Source organism: Haplochromis burtoni, unplaced genomic scaffold (genome assembly GCF_018398535.1).
Source record: "Haplochromis burtoni strain Fernald_Lab_line unplaced genomic scaffold, NCSU_Asbu1 Contig_182, whole genome shotgun sequence".
Classification (NCBI taxonomy): Eukaryota; Metazoa; Chordata; class Actinopteri; order Cichliformes; family Cichlidae; genus Haplochromis; species Haplochromis burtoni.
The window spans coordinates 1,170,393-1,184,417 of NW_024582543.1; the positions used below are offsets into that span (position 1 = coordinate 1,170,393).

The 14,025-nt window shown below is 41.5% G+C and overlaps 1 protein-coding gene across 4 annotated transcripts in view; it reads right to left on the reverse strand.

The window, feature by feature from the left end:
• LOC102290231 (protein FAM222A) overlaps positions 1-14,025 on the reverse strand; it is a 32,311-nt gene that overhangs the window by 3,965 nt on the left and 14,321 nt on the right. For 2 of the 4 annotated variants that reach the window (XM_005934708.3, XM_005934706.2), the window contains exon 2: positions 8,680-8,845. In XM_005934708.3, the coding sequence (XP_005934770.1) occupies positions 8,680-8,809 (130 nt within the window). In that variant the 5' untranslated portion in view covers positions 8,810-8,845. Of the gene's footprint in view, positions 1-8,679; positions 8,849-14,025 lie in introns of all 4 variants that reach the window. The other 2 variants (XM_005934707.3, XM_005934705.2) reach the window with 1 other exon arrangement.

The following is a 14,025-nucleotide window of genomic DNA, read 5'->3' on the forward strand; positions in this document are numbered from 1 at the left end:
GGGGGGTATCGAGGAAAAAGCAGCTGCAATAACAATTTCTGGCAAATGTATAAAAAAAATAAGATAAATATTCATGACTACAAAGCATAAGAAGAAGAGGATCACGTCCACCTGAAAGGAGCTTTAGATGATTAGATGCGATGACACATTTAAAAGCGTAATAACCGCTTGCATCACCACAGCACAAAAATCCCCCCCCCCCCTCTTTTTTTTGTTCCCCGCCTTTGATAACGGCGCTCAGTTAAGCAAAGATGGATGATTTAGCAAAACAAATCAAAGACAGACATTTTAGCCGTTTCTGGTTGAGTAAAATGTCAGTGCTAAGCCCCAGCATGCTGTGATTGGCTTGCTGTTCCACAAACACTTCAAACACTCTGAACGCTAACACGTCTTCACGGGGTGTCTGATATTGTTAGTCCAGAGATTACAGCCCTGTCAGAGCTATGGAGACACAACACAGCTGCACTTCCCACTGCGGCTGCCTTAATGTTGCCACTATGGAAAGCCTCATTTGCAAATAGGCACTCTGCATTCACATATTTATCATCTGAGGACCACTACTGTGTGACACAGGCATAAAAAAGGATCAGTTTAGACGTCAAAAAACGAAACAAAAAAAACCCCAACCGCTGGATAATGTGAAGTTACAAGTGTGATCAAAAACAGCATGAGCGGCATTACATTTGCTCGAAATTGCAACCACAGGTACTTGTTTCAATCTTGAAGGCTTTACCTCCAGTCGGCAGCGTTTGATGGCAGTGAAGTGAGCGCCACGCGGGTTGGCTTCCCCCAAAGCGTGTGTTAGCTGTAATGAAAGTAACGCAGTAACTCTTTCCTCGCAAAACACATAAGCTTTCCTGCGAGCACACCCCAACCAAATTAAAAAGTGCAGTTCATCAGTTGCAGTGTGAAAGCTGACGTTTTCTCTCCAGTTGCCAATTAGACAATAGCCTACTGTGCCGGCTGCCACCTTATCCAAATACTCAACATATGCATATTATTAGAGTGAAAACCGTCGGCCTGCAGAAAGCGCTGCCTCCACTGCGATCCGCAGATAGGAAAAGGTCATTTGCACACTCCGAGATTAGGTTTGAACTTTACTGTGAAAAGTTACAAGGCAAAGCAGACTGTGTACCTCGCAGTACGTGCTCCTTTCCTCCTTTAGTTTGAAAACAAGCAAACAAAAAGTAAATAAAATACAATAAAAACGAAGCCAGCTTTTAATTCCGATTCATTTGCATCCAGTGTTAAGCCACAGGGATTGTATTCAGAGCATTTCAACTGCAGCACATGAGCATACGAGGCAGGAAAACCTCATTATTTTCATTCTGCAGATAAGAATGCGCGAGATAAAACTGCTGCACACTTTTAACCCAACAATGAGTTCATCTACTCTAATCTTTCCCTGCTGCAATTATGGGATCATGCACGCTGATCTTACAGTAAGTTTGTATTAATGCAGGCTTATATTTTTAGCACATTCATTGTCAGTTTTTACGCTATAAGCAATATTATACAGGCGTGTACTGTAGGAAGACTGGAGCCATTTTCCCACATGAACTCTGAGTGTCGCTAGGGTCAAGTCGGTACACTGTGTGCCACTGCCCTTTATCACATTTAGCACACAGCAGGGGACAGTCTCCTTCAGACAGGCTCAGTACTGGAAATTCTCAGCTTGGATTAAGTGAGAGTGACACACATAATGACCGCTCTCTTGCTGTGAGTTCAGTGGACAGCTACATGCACTTTTCACAGGTTAAAGGGCGTCTGACGCTCTAAAACTCCAACAGATAATGCCACGAGTCCAGATCATGTCGATAAACAGCTTGAAAGTAAAGCGTACATTGTCGTTCACAGCTTATTTGAGTGGATCCAGTGCGGAGGGGTGGGGTTAATTTCTCAAGACGTCAATCTCATAGGTCACAAGGCTTTTAAGATAGGAAGAGATCAGATAGCACTGAAAAGGATATGAACCAGAAGCATCTGAGAAGAAAACAGTTTTCCCTTGAAGTGGGCGCTCAGTGAGGGTGACAACCACTGCTCAGCTGTGAAGGATTATGAGCAAAAGAGGATTCAAAATGAGGCTGGGGGGGGGGGGATCGCTTGTCTATTTAATTTGAAACCAGATTTTTAAAACCATCTTTTTACCTTTTTTCTCCAAAGTGTACATTGCTTTACTGTGAAAAGGCACAGTGGTATAAAATAAAGACAGAAGTGAAGTGAAAACAAATACAAGGCTGTTCGCATGACAACAAGGAAATGGCAGCTATGTGCTGTGAGGTAAGACATGGCAGAGAGATAATTAGCAGTCTGACCTTAAGCACTTAATCACCCTGAACCTGCAGACAGCACGCTGTTTCTCTCCTCAGCCCTGACAGCGAGCAGCAGCAGAAGTAGAAGCAGCTCAGAAAATACCATCAGCCACTTTTCTGCAAGCAGTCTTGACCAAAGCCATCACGCAGTGCTTAAACAAGCTTCGACCTTTTAGCATTTCCACCGCTTGCTTTTTAGACGGGACTGATTGAATCGAGCTTGTTTATGTGAGGCACGCTGGACTGTGATGTGCGGTGCTGCTAAAAACCATGATGATACATTTAGTGGCTCCTCCGGTCGGGATTTGGCGTTTTCTTTTGGTTGAAAGGGGTTCGGCACATTTAACACGCCAGTTTCAATGGGTGCTGTTATGGCACCCATTGAAACTGGCACACTTTCACAGGAAACAACTAATCCTGATTTCCTGCTTCCACGCAGGGGACGTGCTTGGAAAGAAAGAGCTCAGGGTGAGGGGCAATCATAAACGCTCAATCACCACTACGCCTGATTGTGCGTGTGCGTGTGTGTGTGTGTGTGTGTGTGTGTGTGTGTAGCTTCAGGACAGAGATTTCATTAATATTAGCATAAAAATAATCTGGAGGGATAAACCATTTTTAATCATACAGTGTTATGTCGATGGATACATACGTATGGGTCTTTCATAACCTTTTTCCACCCACACGCAATCCCACTCGACGCTTTCTGCCACTTTAAAACGGGCTAATCTTTTTCCCGTGGTCACACTTGAAGCCATTTCCCCCAGATTAGAGCAGGGACCTCATTGTTTTGGAGCACTTTGAGTTAATCACTAATTTATGGGCAAAACAAGCCCCAGAGGCAGGGCTGAAACAGGAGTTGGACAGGCTCATTGAGTTTCCAAAACCACGGCTTCCAACCATTTCATGCCCAGAGGGAGAACATAAGGAAACAATTACAATGGTTGCTAGATACGATTCCCAAATGAGATAAAACTAAAATAAATAAAAAAATTCCATTTCATTGTTATTATCCATACATGTTGGCAGAACTGCCAGACCAAAAAAAACTAAACAAAAAAACCCCCACAGGCCTTTGATGTTAGGCTAAAGACTTATCTTGAACACTTTTGTGTGATAACATGTTTACGAGTGTCAAATCCTCAGCAGGAACATGGCACTGAGAACTGGCAGTTAATTACAGAACAGCGCTTCTCAGCAGGCATAAATACTTGTTTACCACACCAATAATCCTGATATTTAAAATACCTTAATAACTAGGGACGAAGCTCAGAAATTCAAGAACGCTTTTAAAAGCCATCCCTCTGTTACCATGACAACCTCCTCCGTGCACTCACTTGGCCCAGTAAGTCCAGTCATTAGAACCATGTAATTAATTGCTCCTGCCTTCATTCATCTGTTTAAGACGAGCCTCTGCAATCGACTATCTGCCTGTTAGAGCAAACGGAAGATAACTTTATGGCTTTTATTTATCTTTTTGGTATTTTATTTTACATTATTTACATGATTAGAACCCAATTATATCCTGGTGTGATTGATTATTTCAGTTAATTCCCAGCTTCCAATTTTATTATAAAGCAGACCTACGCCATGTTTTTATTGTGACTCAGAGTAGCTGCGTGATTCAAAGTTCAAGAAAACTCATTTGTCTTGTAGCTCCATTCATCTTCTGTGTATAAGCAGTAATAATATCAGCAATATAGTACTGTACAGAAGTCGTGATTCATCCCTCATGTCTTTATATTTCATAAAAGTGTAATTTTTCAAGGGAAATGTGAAATAAGTGCAACAGTTTATTGAAATACATTCAAACATGCTTGACGGTCAGTAATACTCGGAATGACCACCTTTATTCTTCGGCACAGCCTGAACTCTCTTATTCGGCTTTCTTGTCATTTCTTTAAGCCGTCTTTGGGAATAGTTCTCCAGGCTCAGTTGAAGGACAATCAAAGCTTATCTTTGGATGTTAGTTTCCTTTTGTTCTGTTCTCTGTCAAGATGATCCTACACTGCTTTTCCCCCTATCCTGACATGCTTTTAGTAGCAAAGTGCCTTAAGATACAATTTAAAACTGGTTCTTTGCCAAGCTGGGGTTTTTTTGTACACGCAACACTGGTTTTTCCTTTGATTTAGGCTCCTTTTTATGCTTAAATGATTCATTGGTCACTGTTAAGTGGCTTAACAGCATATAAAAACTGAAAATGATCAGATACAAATACTGGACTCAAAACAACTGAGAAAGCAGCCAATGTCTAAAGTAAAAATTTTAAAAGACCTTCAGAAAGCCCGGAGAACTATTGCTGAACGCCACTTCAGCAAAATATAAAGAAATGAGAATCGGCTAAAGACTTTTAGCCGATTCTCATTTAGAGGATTAGAGGATCCTCAGGGGGTCCTTTTGTCCCTCTGTGGGGGGTAACTCCCACTAGGTTTATATCTGGGACTCTCCACCATTTGACCTTAGAACTGAAGAAGCTTCTTGGATGAGAGGTGAAACGTCTTCAAGTAACTTAAAGAAGTCCAGACGCTTTTCTTTGCAAGCTCCTTTGACTACGATGACCTGGATGACTGAGAACCTTCACAGGCTAAAGACTTTTGCACACTACTGTATCTCTTTAAGGATCCCCTCTCTAAAAGCCCATTTCCTACTTATTGGCTTTTGCAAATAGAACCCTATACTTTTCAATCTCAGGCTCTTGCTGTGCTTGAGATGAGCATATAAAGACATATGTACAGAGTCGACATCAAGTCAACACAAGAATAGAAAAAAAAAACATTTGAAATTAAGCATTTAGAGCAGCCTGAAGCCTTAGCTTTAGGTTCATAGTGATTATGTGTACTTTATTTTTTGAAACTGTGAATAATCAAAGCATACATAAGGAAATGCATAACGGCTCAGCTTTACACACACTGACTGAACTCAGTTTAAAGTTGGAATGATTAATAAAGAGGGCATTAAAAAGATTCACAATAAAGTTTTAAAGTTGTTCTAAAGTAACCGGCAGAGTTATTTCAGGTGCCCCCAGTTCAAGAAAAGACATCCCATTCATTTTCCCTACAAATAATCTTTGGGGACTCAAAGCTGGCTCACCTCTACTGTAGTTAGAGTTGATTCACTGTCTCAAAAACTAACAACAGTGCAGAGACGTTTTAACTCCAACTGCAATGGCGAAAGAGAAAACGCTGCCTGTGATTTGCTTCTTCTTCTTCACAGCGGTAGCGGCTAAAGCTTTTATTGTAGTGTTTAAAGCCACTCGCCATGCCCAACAGAGCTTCAGATTTGAGTGCTAATTCTCTGCGCTTCACATCGCAGCGAGGCACAGGAAAACGCTGACACCGTATGCTCTTAAATCTCACTCACACTAACCTCTCTATTCACAGGCTTCTTTGGTAAACACAAAAATAAAAACACTCATTCGCCTCATTTTCACGAGCCTCGCTCTTTCCACGTCAGTGCTCCCTGGATGAAGGCTAGGTACTCACAGAACAGAGTAACCTCAGGGTTTAACACTTGGTTATGTGTGCTCGAGGAGGCTCTGGCCAAATACTTCCTTGCACCAGTGTCATTCCTCATTTGTTTCTATGCCGCTTGGGCAAAGTTTCCCCCTCTCAAAGGCGGGCCGAGTGCAGGCCGGCAGCGTGGGAAAAAAAGCATTTCCAGCCCCGGCTTTCAAGCTGAGATAACAGCGAACATCACAGCTCTCAATTACTCTCATCACATAATTCCTAACAGTCGTTTCTCAGAAATCTTTCGCGTTGGTTTGCGTGGCCGGGAGCTCTAATGGCCCCGCACCTTCCATTTATCGATGGCTAAAAATGAAAATGGCTTTCAAAAGCACAGCAGTGGCTTAATACTGCCCCCTTTTAACTTGATCCAACGACTCATTTAAGGAAGAAGCCCAGACCACACAGACTGAGCTCCCATCAGTAGTTTATTCCCTGTGGCTGCGCTTGAAATGTCAGGCTACAGCTGGAGGGTGCTGCACCACGCACAGTGCAGTGCATAAAACTGAAGGGGGGTAGAGGGGGGGTGGGTGGAGGCCCTGCAGGTAAACAGGATGAGAAAATGCATCCCTGTTTCTGCCTGAGGCAAACCAGGCCCTTCTGTTCCAACATTTAGCAGACAAGCGCTCCACTGATTCCCAATTAATATTTAATAACAGAAAAGACAAAGGGGTATTTCACCTGGGGAAATGAGGGATGAGTAGATGGAGCTTAAGAGGGAATGAATTTTTAGCATTTCAAATTTGAATATGGTTGGATACACACTGCTTGGCTACAAGTAAATAAGGAAGACATAATAATTAACTGCGCAGTCTGCGACACCACAGATTTCACTTATTTTGGCTGATTGGAGCTTGTATTGTAACTGTATACAATGCACTTAATTGACATGCCCCCCCCATGCTGTTAGTCTCGTTTCACTTTTTATGGTACTTTTAACTGCCTGGAGTTTGGTGACCTCATTAGACTCACAGCATGACTCTATAGAAGGTCAACCTGAGGAAATCTAATTATCAGAAATAAATGAGAACGAGACGCATGAGAATGCACAAGATCATGCAAACAAAGAAAACCCGGAACATAATCAGTCAGATAAGCTAAGAAACAACTGGGAAACACTCACTGGCCATTTAATTAGGTACAATTGCTAGTACTGTGTTTGACCCAGAAATGCCTTAACTCTTCAAGGGTTTAAGAAGGTGCTGGAAACATTCCCAGAGATTTTGGTCCATATTGACATGACGGCATCGCACAGTTTCTGCAGAAGTGTCTGGCTGCACGTCCATGGCGCAAATCTCCCATTCAGCCACATGCAAATGTGCTCTACTGGATTTGGATCTGGTGACTGCAGAGACCATTTGAGGACTGTCAGCTTAGTGTCAGTTCAAGAAACCAGTCTGAGATGATTTGATGGGTTATCCTGCCGGAAGCAACCATCAGAAAATGGGCAAACTGTGTTATAAAGGGTTTGACGGTCAGCAACGATATTCAGCTACGGTGTGATGCTTAAACAATGCTCAGTTGGTAATCAGAGTGAAGTCCCCCCCCCACCTTAAATCAAACAAAAGTGGTGTCAAACAGGGAGGGGGGGGCAACTTCACTCCAATCAGTGTGCCAAGAAATTACCGCCTACAACATTACAGCACCACCAGCAGCCCGAACCACTGATACAAGCCATCCATCCTTTCATGTTATTTACATTAGACTCTGACCTTACCATCTGAATGTCACAGCAAAATCAAGACTCATCAGACCAGTGCAGTTTCTGTGCAGAACCGTAGCCTCAATTTCCTGTTTTTAATCAACAGAAGTGCATGAAGTGGTGTTTAGCTGCTGTAGCCCATCTGCTTCAAACTTTCATGTGTTGTGCATTCAGAGATGCTCTTCTGTAAACCTTGGCTATTTTATTTATGGTTACCCTCCTGTCAGCTCGAAGCAGCCTGGCTGTTCTCTTCTGACCTCTAAGATCAAAAAAATATATTTTCACCCAGAAAACTGCAGCACACCATTTAATTTCCTCTTCTGGACCATCCTCTGTAAACCCCAGAGATGGCTGTGTGGGAAAATCCCAGCAGATCAGCAGTTTCTGAAATACATCAGACCAACAACTATATATTAAAAGTCACTTAAATCACCTTTCTACCTATTCTGATGCTCGGTTTGAACTTCAGCAGGTCATCTTGACCACGTTGCTGCGATGCGATTACCTGATTAGATATTTGCAGTTGAACAGGTGTATCTAAGAAAGTGGGCGGGTGATGAGACACAGACAACAGAGCAGAAGTAGGCTTTGCAGGTAGGATGAACCAGTGGAAGCGAGTTGGACAACTACACAAAGAGCATGAAAGCAGAGTAAACTACATAAAGAAAATAATAATCATCTCATTTAATCAGTTAATTGAAAGAAATCTAATCATAAATTCCACTCCCATAGATTCAACACTCAACCTTACAGCACATGCCGTGCAATCATTCAAAATGAAGGTCAAACAACACCCACACACGAAGCACCTTCTACACAGTGTGAGCATCATTAGTAACCCTGTATGGGCGATTTGAGTCACTCTGTAATTTCACTTTGTCCACTCTGACCTGCATGCATTTGCACTGCATGAGCACGCTGATTACAAGCTTTTACAATTAGCAGACATTATCATCAAGTAGCCCATTACTTTAATTCAAAATGCTCCACAGTACCTGGAATCTCAGCGAGCGCTGCTGAAAACAACCACGTGTGATCTTTACGAGCACTTTGAGCCAACAAGGTCAAGTAGAACGTGACTTTTTTTTTTTTTTTTACTCCCAGTGTGTCGTGAAAAACAGATACTTTATGACAAAATGTCTTAAATGTGTTCGATAGGACTCACCTTTGTGGGTGCATGACTGCAGCGGTGGTACCGGCAGCAGCAATGGCGGCGGCGGAACATCGAGGCTTTTGGGTGTGCAGGCCAAATGCTGCGACGAGAAGTTTTGCCGTCTCTGGATACAGGCCAGCATGATAGTTCACTAGGGCTGCGCACAGCCTGGGTAAACCTGCTAGAACAAGACAACAACAAAAAGAAATCACATGATTTTACACTTTGGTTAACACTTAACACCTGATAGACAAAACCACACAGACATATCAGTAAGTTTTAGAGACTGTACAGTTAACTAAACGCTAACTCGCCTCTATCCACAATGAAAATGTTAATGTGGGGATGTTTAGCAGGTATACTAACATCTGCTAATTAAGGCATCAAAGTACAGTCAAGATCAGAAGGAATGTCATTAAAATAACCATCTACCATCAATATTTCTTTGAATAACCACTGTTAACTTCACAGTCCCTTTAGACTTTACAGGAGACTGGATCAGCCAATTGGATGACTCTGGAAAATGTGAAGGGTGGCATCAATTTTTAACTTTTAACGATATTTTCACAAGTTTTACAGCTTTTCCTACTAATACAAACCTTCCCAATGGTCATTCATAAGTATTAGATTTCTGTAATTTTACACATTTATTACATACAATTTAAGACTAAAGAGTTGTGCTGACAGATATCTTTCATTTACTCCACCAGCATGCAGAAGAACTGACACGCGCTGTTGAAATTGCACTAATTTTTCTTATATTAAAATATCTCAGGGATTAAATGTCTAGTTACATTTCTGTACACCGACAGATGAGGGAGTTTCAGAAGATCAAAGTAGCTCTATGTGGCCCGCGATGTAAAATAAGTTTGACGTCCCTGCTTTAGAGCACTGGTTCTCAAACTGTGGAGAACAGAGCCACTGCTGCCAGAGCCTTGAAGTCCAGGGGTAAATTGTAAAGACAACAAACAAAACATCTTTATTTAACTAAAATTCTACTTGGATTCTTTGCTGATTGATAAAAAGTGTGGCATGTGACCCTTTTTTTCAACATCTGAAGCAAGGCATACCAGAAAAAGTTTGAGAACCACTGCTCTAGAGGGTTAAAGTCACATTCACCCAGAAGATGTTGAGAAATATCCGTAGTTACTGAAAAATCAGGCCTGCTCAACATAAAGATTCGGCCTCTGACCACCAACAGCTATCTGTTCCAAAATTCAAGCTAATCTTCAAAATAGATATATGTATTTTTTAAAGCAGGTGGCTGCCTTATTTGTGCCTGCGGAGCTAAATGTAATCACTGGGTTTCCTTCTCTAGGGAAGATGAACAGTTGTGTGTAGTTTTGTGGCATCCCATCTATCAAATAGATGGGCTAATTATTCCTTCGATTATCCACAGTGATTTTTTTAACTTCAAATTAAAAGCATCAGGCACTGCTGATGGAAGCAAACTGCAAAGCTTCCTCGTGGACATTAAAATCCAATAGGCGTGTTCTTTGTAAAGCGCAGATCTAAATTTCTGCAACCACTCAGATCCTTTTACCATATTAAAATTCAGCTGCCCCTCGATGAAATGCAGAGACTGTAAATTTAAGAAAGTAATATAATTTAATGATGACTCCATCTCCTTCCTCTGCTTAGTTGTTATGATGGCTCCTTCCCGTTATCAACCTTGCTTTCTGCCTGTTGTGATCACAGATCATTTACAACCCCTCCTGTAGCCTCGGGCCGCGTGTTTCAATTTCTAACCGGCTCTGAGACCTTGGTTTCTTGTTCTATAAATTTATGACCGTATTGATCAGCAGAGAAAGCCAAAAGCAGCTCGCTCCCTAAAATAGGCTGCGCTGTTTGCAGTGTTAAGTACTGTCAGAGGAAATGAGAGCCTGTGTCTGAACAAGACTCGCCAAAGCCACAGCCACAGCTGTGCTGATTGAAGCAATCACTCTAAAAAGAGCGAGCTGCGCTTTGAGGAAATATTTCAGCGATAATCGCATTTGACATTCTGTTTGATTATCTGAAAGAGTCAGCAACTCTGAATGCCAGCATTGCAAAACTAAGAAAAAAGAAACCTCAGGCTATCGTGCTGTATTTGTATCAGGTAGCCCATCTCGAAGACAGACAACTGCTGCCAGTTCAAAATGCCGCAGAACTATTGGTATACTAGTTAATCAATCTGGTGATTACAAATTGAAACACTGTATTTTTCTTAGATGTGCAGTAGTCCCCAAAATGGCTACTACGAGCCTGCAGCATGTAGCTTTCAGATTGCCCTTTTTTTTTTTAAACTTTTAAGGTTCTTCTGGATTTTTGTTTTGATTTCTGCCTCAGGGTCTGGAGGGCAGCTAAAGCAAGTCAACCACATAACAGCATGTTCAGCAATGGGCTGCAGAAACATGATTACCTTCGCCTCAAAAGGAAGAAGACGGAGTGGATCTTATGTTACTCAGGTGCCAAAAAGAAAAAAAGATTCCCCCACTCCCTTCCTCCACTCAACATCTGTCCCTCGGTGACAAGCTCACTTCAAACTGCTCAGCGCAACCTGCCTCATCTGAACACACACATCTGAAGAGCTAAAAGCCTCGGTATGCCTGGATTCCATTTTGAAAATAATAGCAATTTCACAACAACCCCTCCATTACTACACATTTGTCAAGAGGGAAATACGGAAAAGGCAGAAGGAACACAAGAGAGAAAATGCACGTCTGGAGAAATCCCTTCACAAGCAGAAAATGAGACATGAATTTGGAATACCTTCCATTACTCCCATAATTTGCAGCTGGAAGAAAATGCATCAAGCAGGGCGCTATATTTCAAAGAGAGGGCAGCAAGGACTTGACAAAAAAAGTCACTGAGAGCACAAACTTAAATCTTAAAAATAGTCTGATTATCCACGAAATAGAAGAGAAATGAAAGTAATGTCAGAATGCATGATATTATCTCAAGCCCTCAAGCAATTTCATCCTTTTTATACAGACACAGTTTTGCTCGATGAATCTTTTTTATGCTTTGCACTTTCTTATGATATATCCTTCCTTTGTATTTCGCTTCCAATGAGCGAGTCTGGTATTTTTTATTTAAGAAGTCTTTAGGACTTGTTCTTTGGACACTGTCTGCTTTTTAGTCTTTGCTTCTGACCATTTGCAGAGTAACATTGCTTTCTTGTTCATTAAGCCACTTCAGAATGACCTTTGAATTATTCGAGCACAAAAAAAGCCACTTAACTCAAAGGATGAACCAGTGTTGTTTTTACACATCACAGGCAACTTAGCAAAGAACCAATTTTAAACTCTTTTGTTAGGTGCTCTCTTATTAGCAGCCTGTTAGTTGAATCTACAAAAATGATAACACATAAAATAGATAGTATTTTTGCATATCTACAGCAGATGAACAGTATCTGAAAGTCATTAAGAAATAGGTAAAAGATCCCGCAAAGACCTGACACAGGACCTGAGAGATACATCTGACCCGACAGTTGATCCAGCTACTGTTCACCAAAGCCTCATCAGAAACGTTCTCAGTGGAAGGATGGCTGTCAAGAAGCCATTCTTAAAGGGAAACAGGAAGAAACAGCTGAAGTATGCCAAATTACACAAAACGTGGATTGAAAATCAGTGACATCAGATCTTATAGACTAATCTGTCCAAATTTTTAATTTTTAGTTAATTTAGTCAGAAGAAATCTACAGCCCTCTGCAAAACATGGTGGAGGCTCTATCATGGTTTGGGCTGCAATTCAGCCACTCACTCATTTTTAAGCAATGACAATGATCTCAAACACTGCCACTGCAGAGAAAAAAGCAGTGTGAAATCATCTTTACACTGAACGCAACAAAAGGCAGCCAACAGCCAACAAGAGATATGAATGTGCTTCAAGAAGCCTGGAGAACTATTCCTCAAAGAAATGACAAGAAAGCTTGCCTAAGAGAGTTCAGGCTGTGTGAAGAATAAAGGAGGTCGTACTATTACATACATACTATTATATTGACTTTTAAGCTGTTTTTTCCTGCACGTATTTCCCATTTTCCTAGAAAAATATAAAGAAACGAGGTGTGAATTAAGCAATATGTGCGACTGTCTGCTCCATAATCTACAGTATTTATGCATTCAGATATAAGCTACTCGAGCGTTTAGGTCTTCTGACTCTCAGGCGACATCCATGCAAGTGATAAGCAATGTCGTGTGGCCCACTGAGGACCTGACAGGGAGATAAAGGCCTTGTTTTTGCAGCCCATCTAATTGTCCCCCATGGTGCTCTGATAAGGATATGTTGGCGGACAAAGTCGTTTTTCAAGCCTTTCCCCTTTGTCCCTGTCATACTGTAAAATGCTTCATATTATAATGTGACGTCTGTCAGCACAAGGCATTTTGGGAGATGATGAGGTGAGGTGAACTTCAGTATGGTTGTTTAATTTAACAGACAGTTTGCAGATGATTCAAACTGAATTATTCAGGCATCTTGTTATTCTTGAGATGACTACACCAAAGCAGCACCATTTATATCCTGACAATTCACCGATTATAAATTCATTCCCTGAGATAATAAGGTTTGGTATGCATGATAACCTAGACAATGCTACTGGATTATAAAACACATAAAAAGGCTTGTGTTCTTGCTTTACCTGTTTGGATGTATAAAGCAGCTGCACAAGAACATCCATCAACGGAGGAAAAAGCCCTAAATTATACACAGGCTCAGACAAGAGCATCTGCCTGACCTTCTGGAGTCTTTTATGACTTTGCACAGCATTAAGGGTCAGAGCTGAGATAGAGGCAAATTGCACAAAGAGCCTCCTTCTCAACTAATGTCAAATGCACAAATACACCATGCACGCTGGCTCCACGCACACACTCACGCTGCCACATTTACACTCACACCTCCCTAACCGAACCATCTCAGCTACCGTTAGCAGTTCTCAGGATCCTCTGTAAATAATTAGATGATAATGAAAAAGACGAGCACCCTTTTCACTCTGCCAGTGGATTAGCACGGGTGCTATGCTAATACCTTTCCTTCTACTCAGAAACTGCAGGCAAGCAAAAGGCAAAGAGAGAGAACAAAAACCCAGAAGAGAAGGTTAAATGAGAATCAATAAATGACTAACAAAGAGCAATTAGTTATTACAAAAGAGAAAAAGCAGTGTCTCACTTTGAATAAAAATGACAGGGTCCATGAATAACAATCCACTTATTGTATAATTAATTGTATATTATGTATGGCTTTCAGAGGCACTGCAGGAACCTGTCTAAGTAATGGAGACCAGACAAACCTCACATAGAGACAGAATTAGACAGCAGTGTTGCTGCAGCTGCTGAATTCACGCACGCACGCACACACAGACACACACACACACACACACAC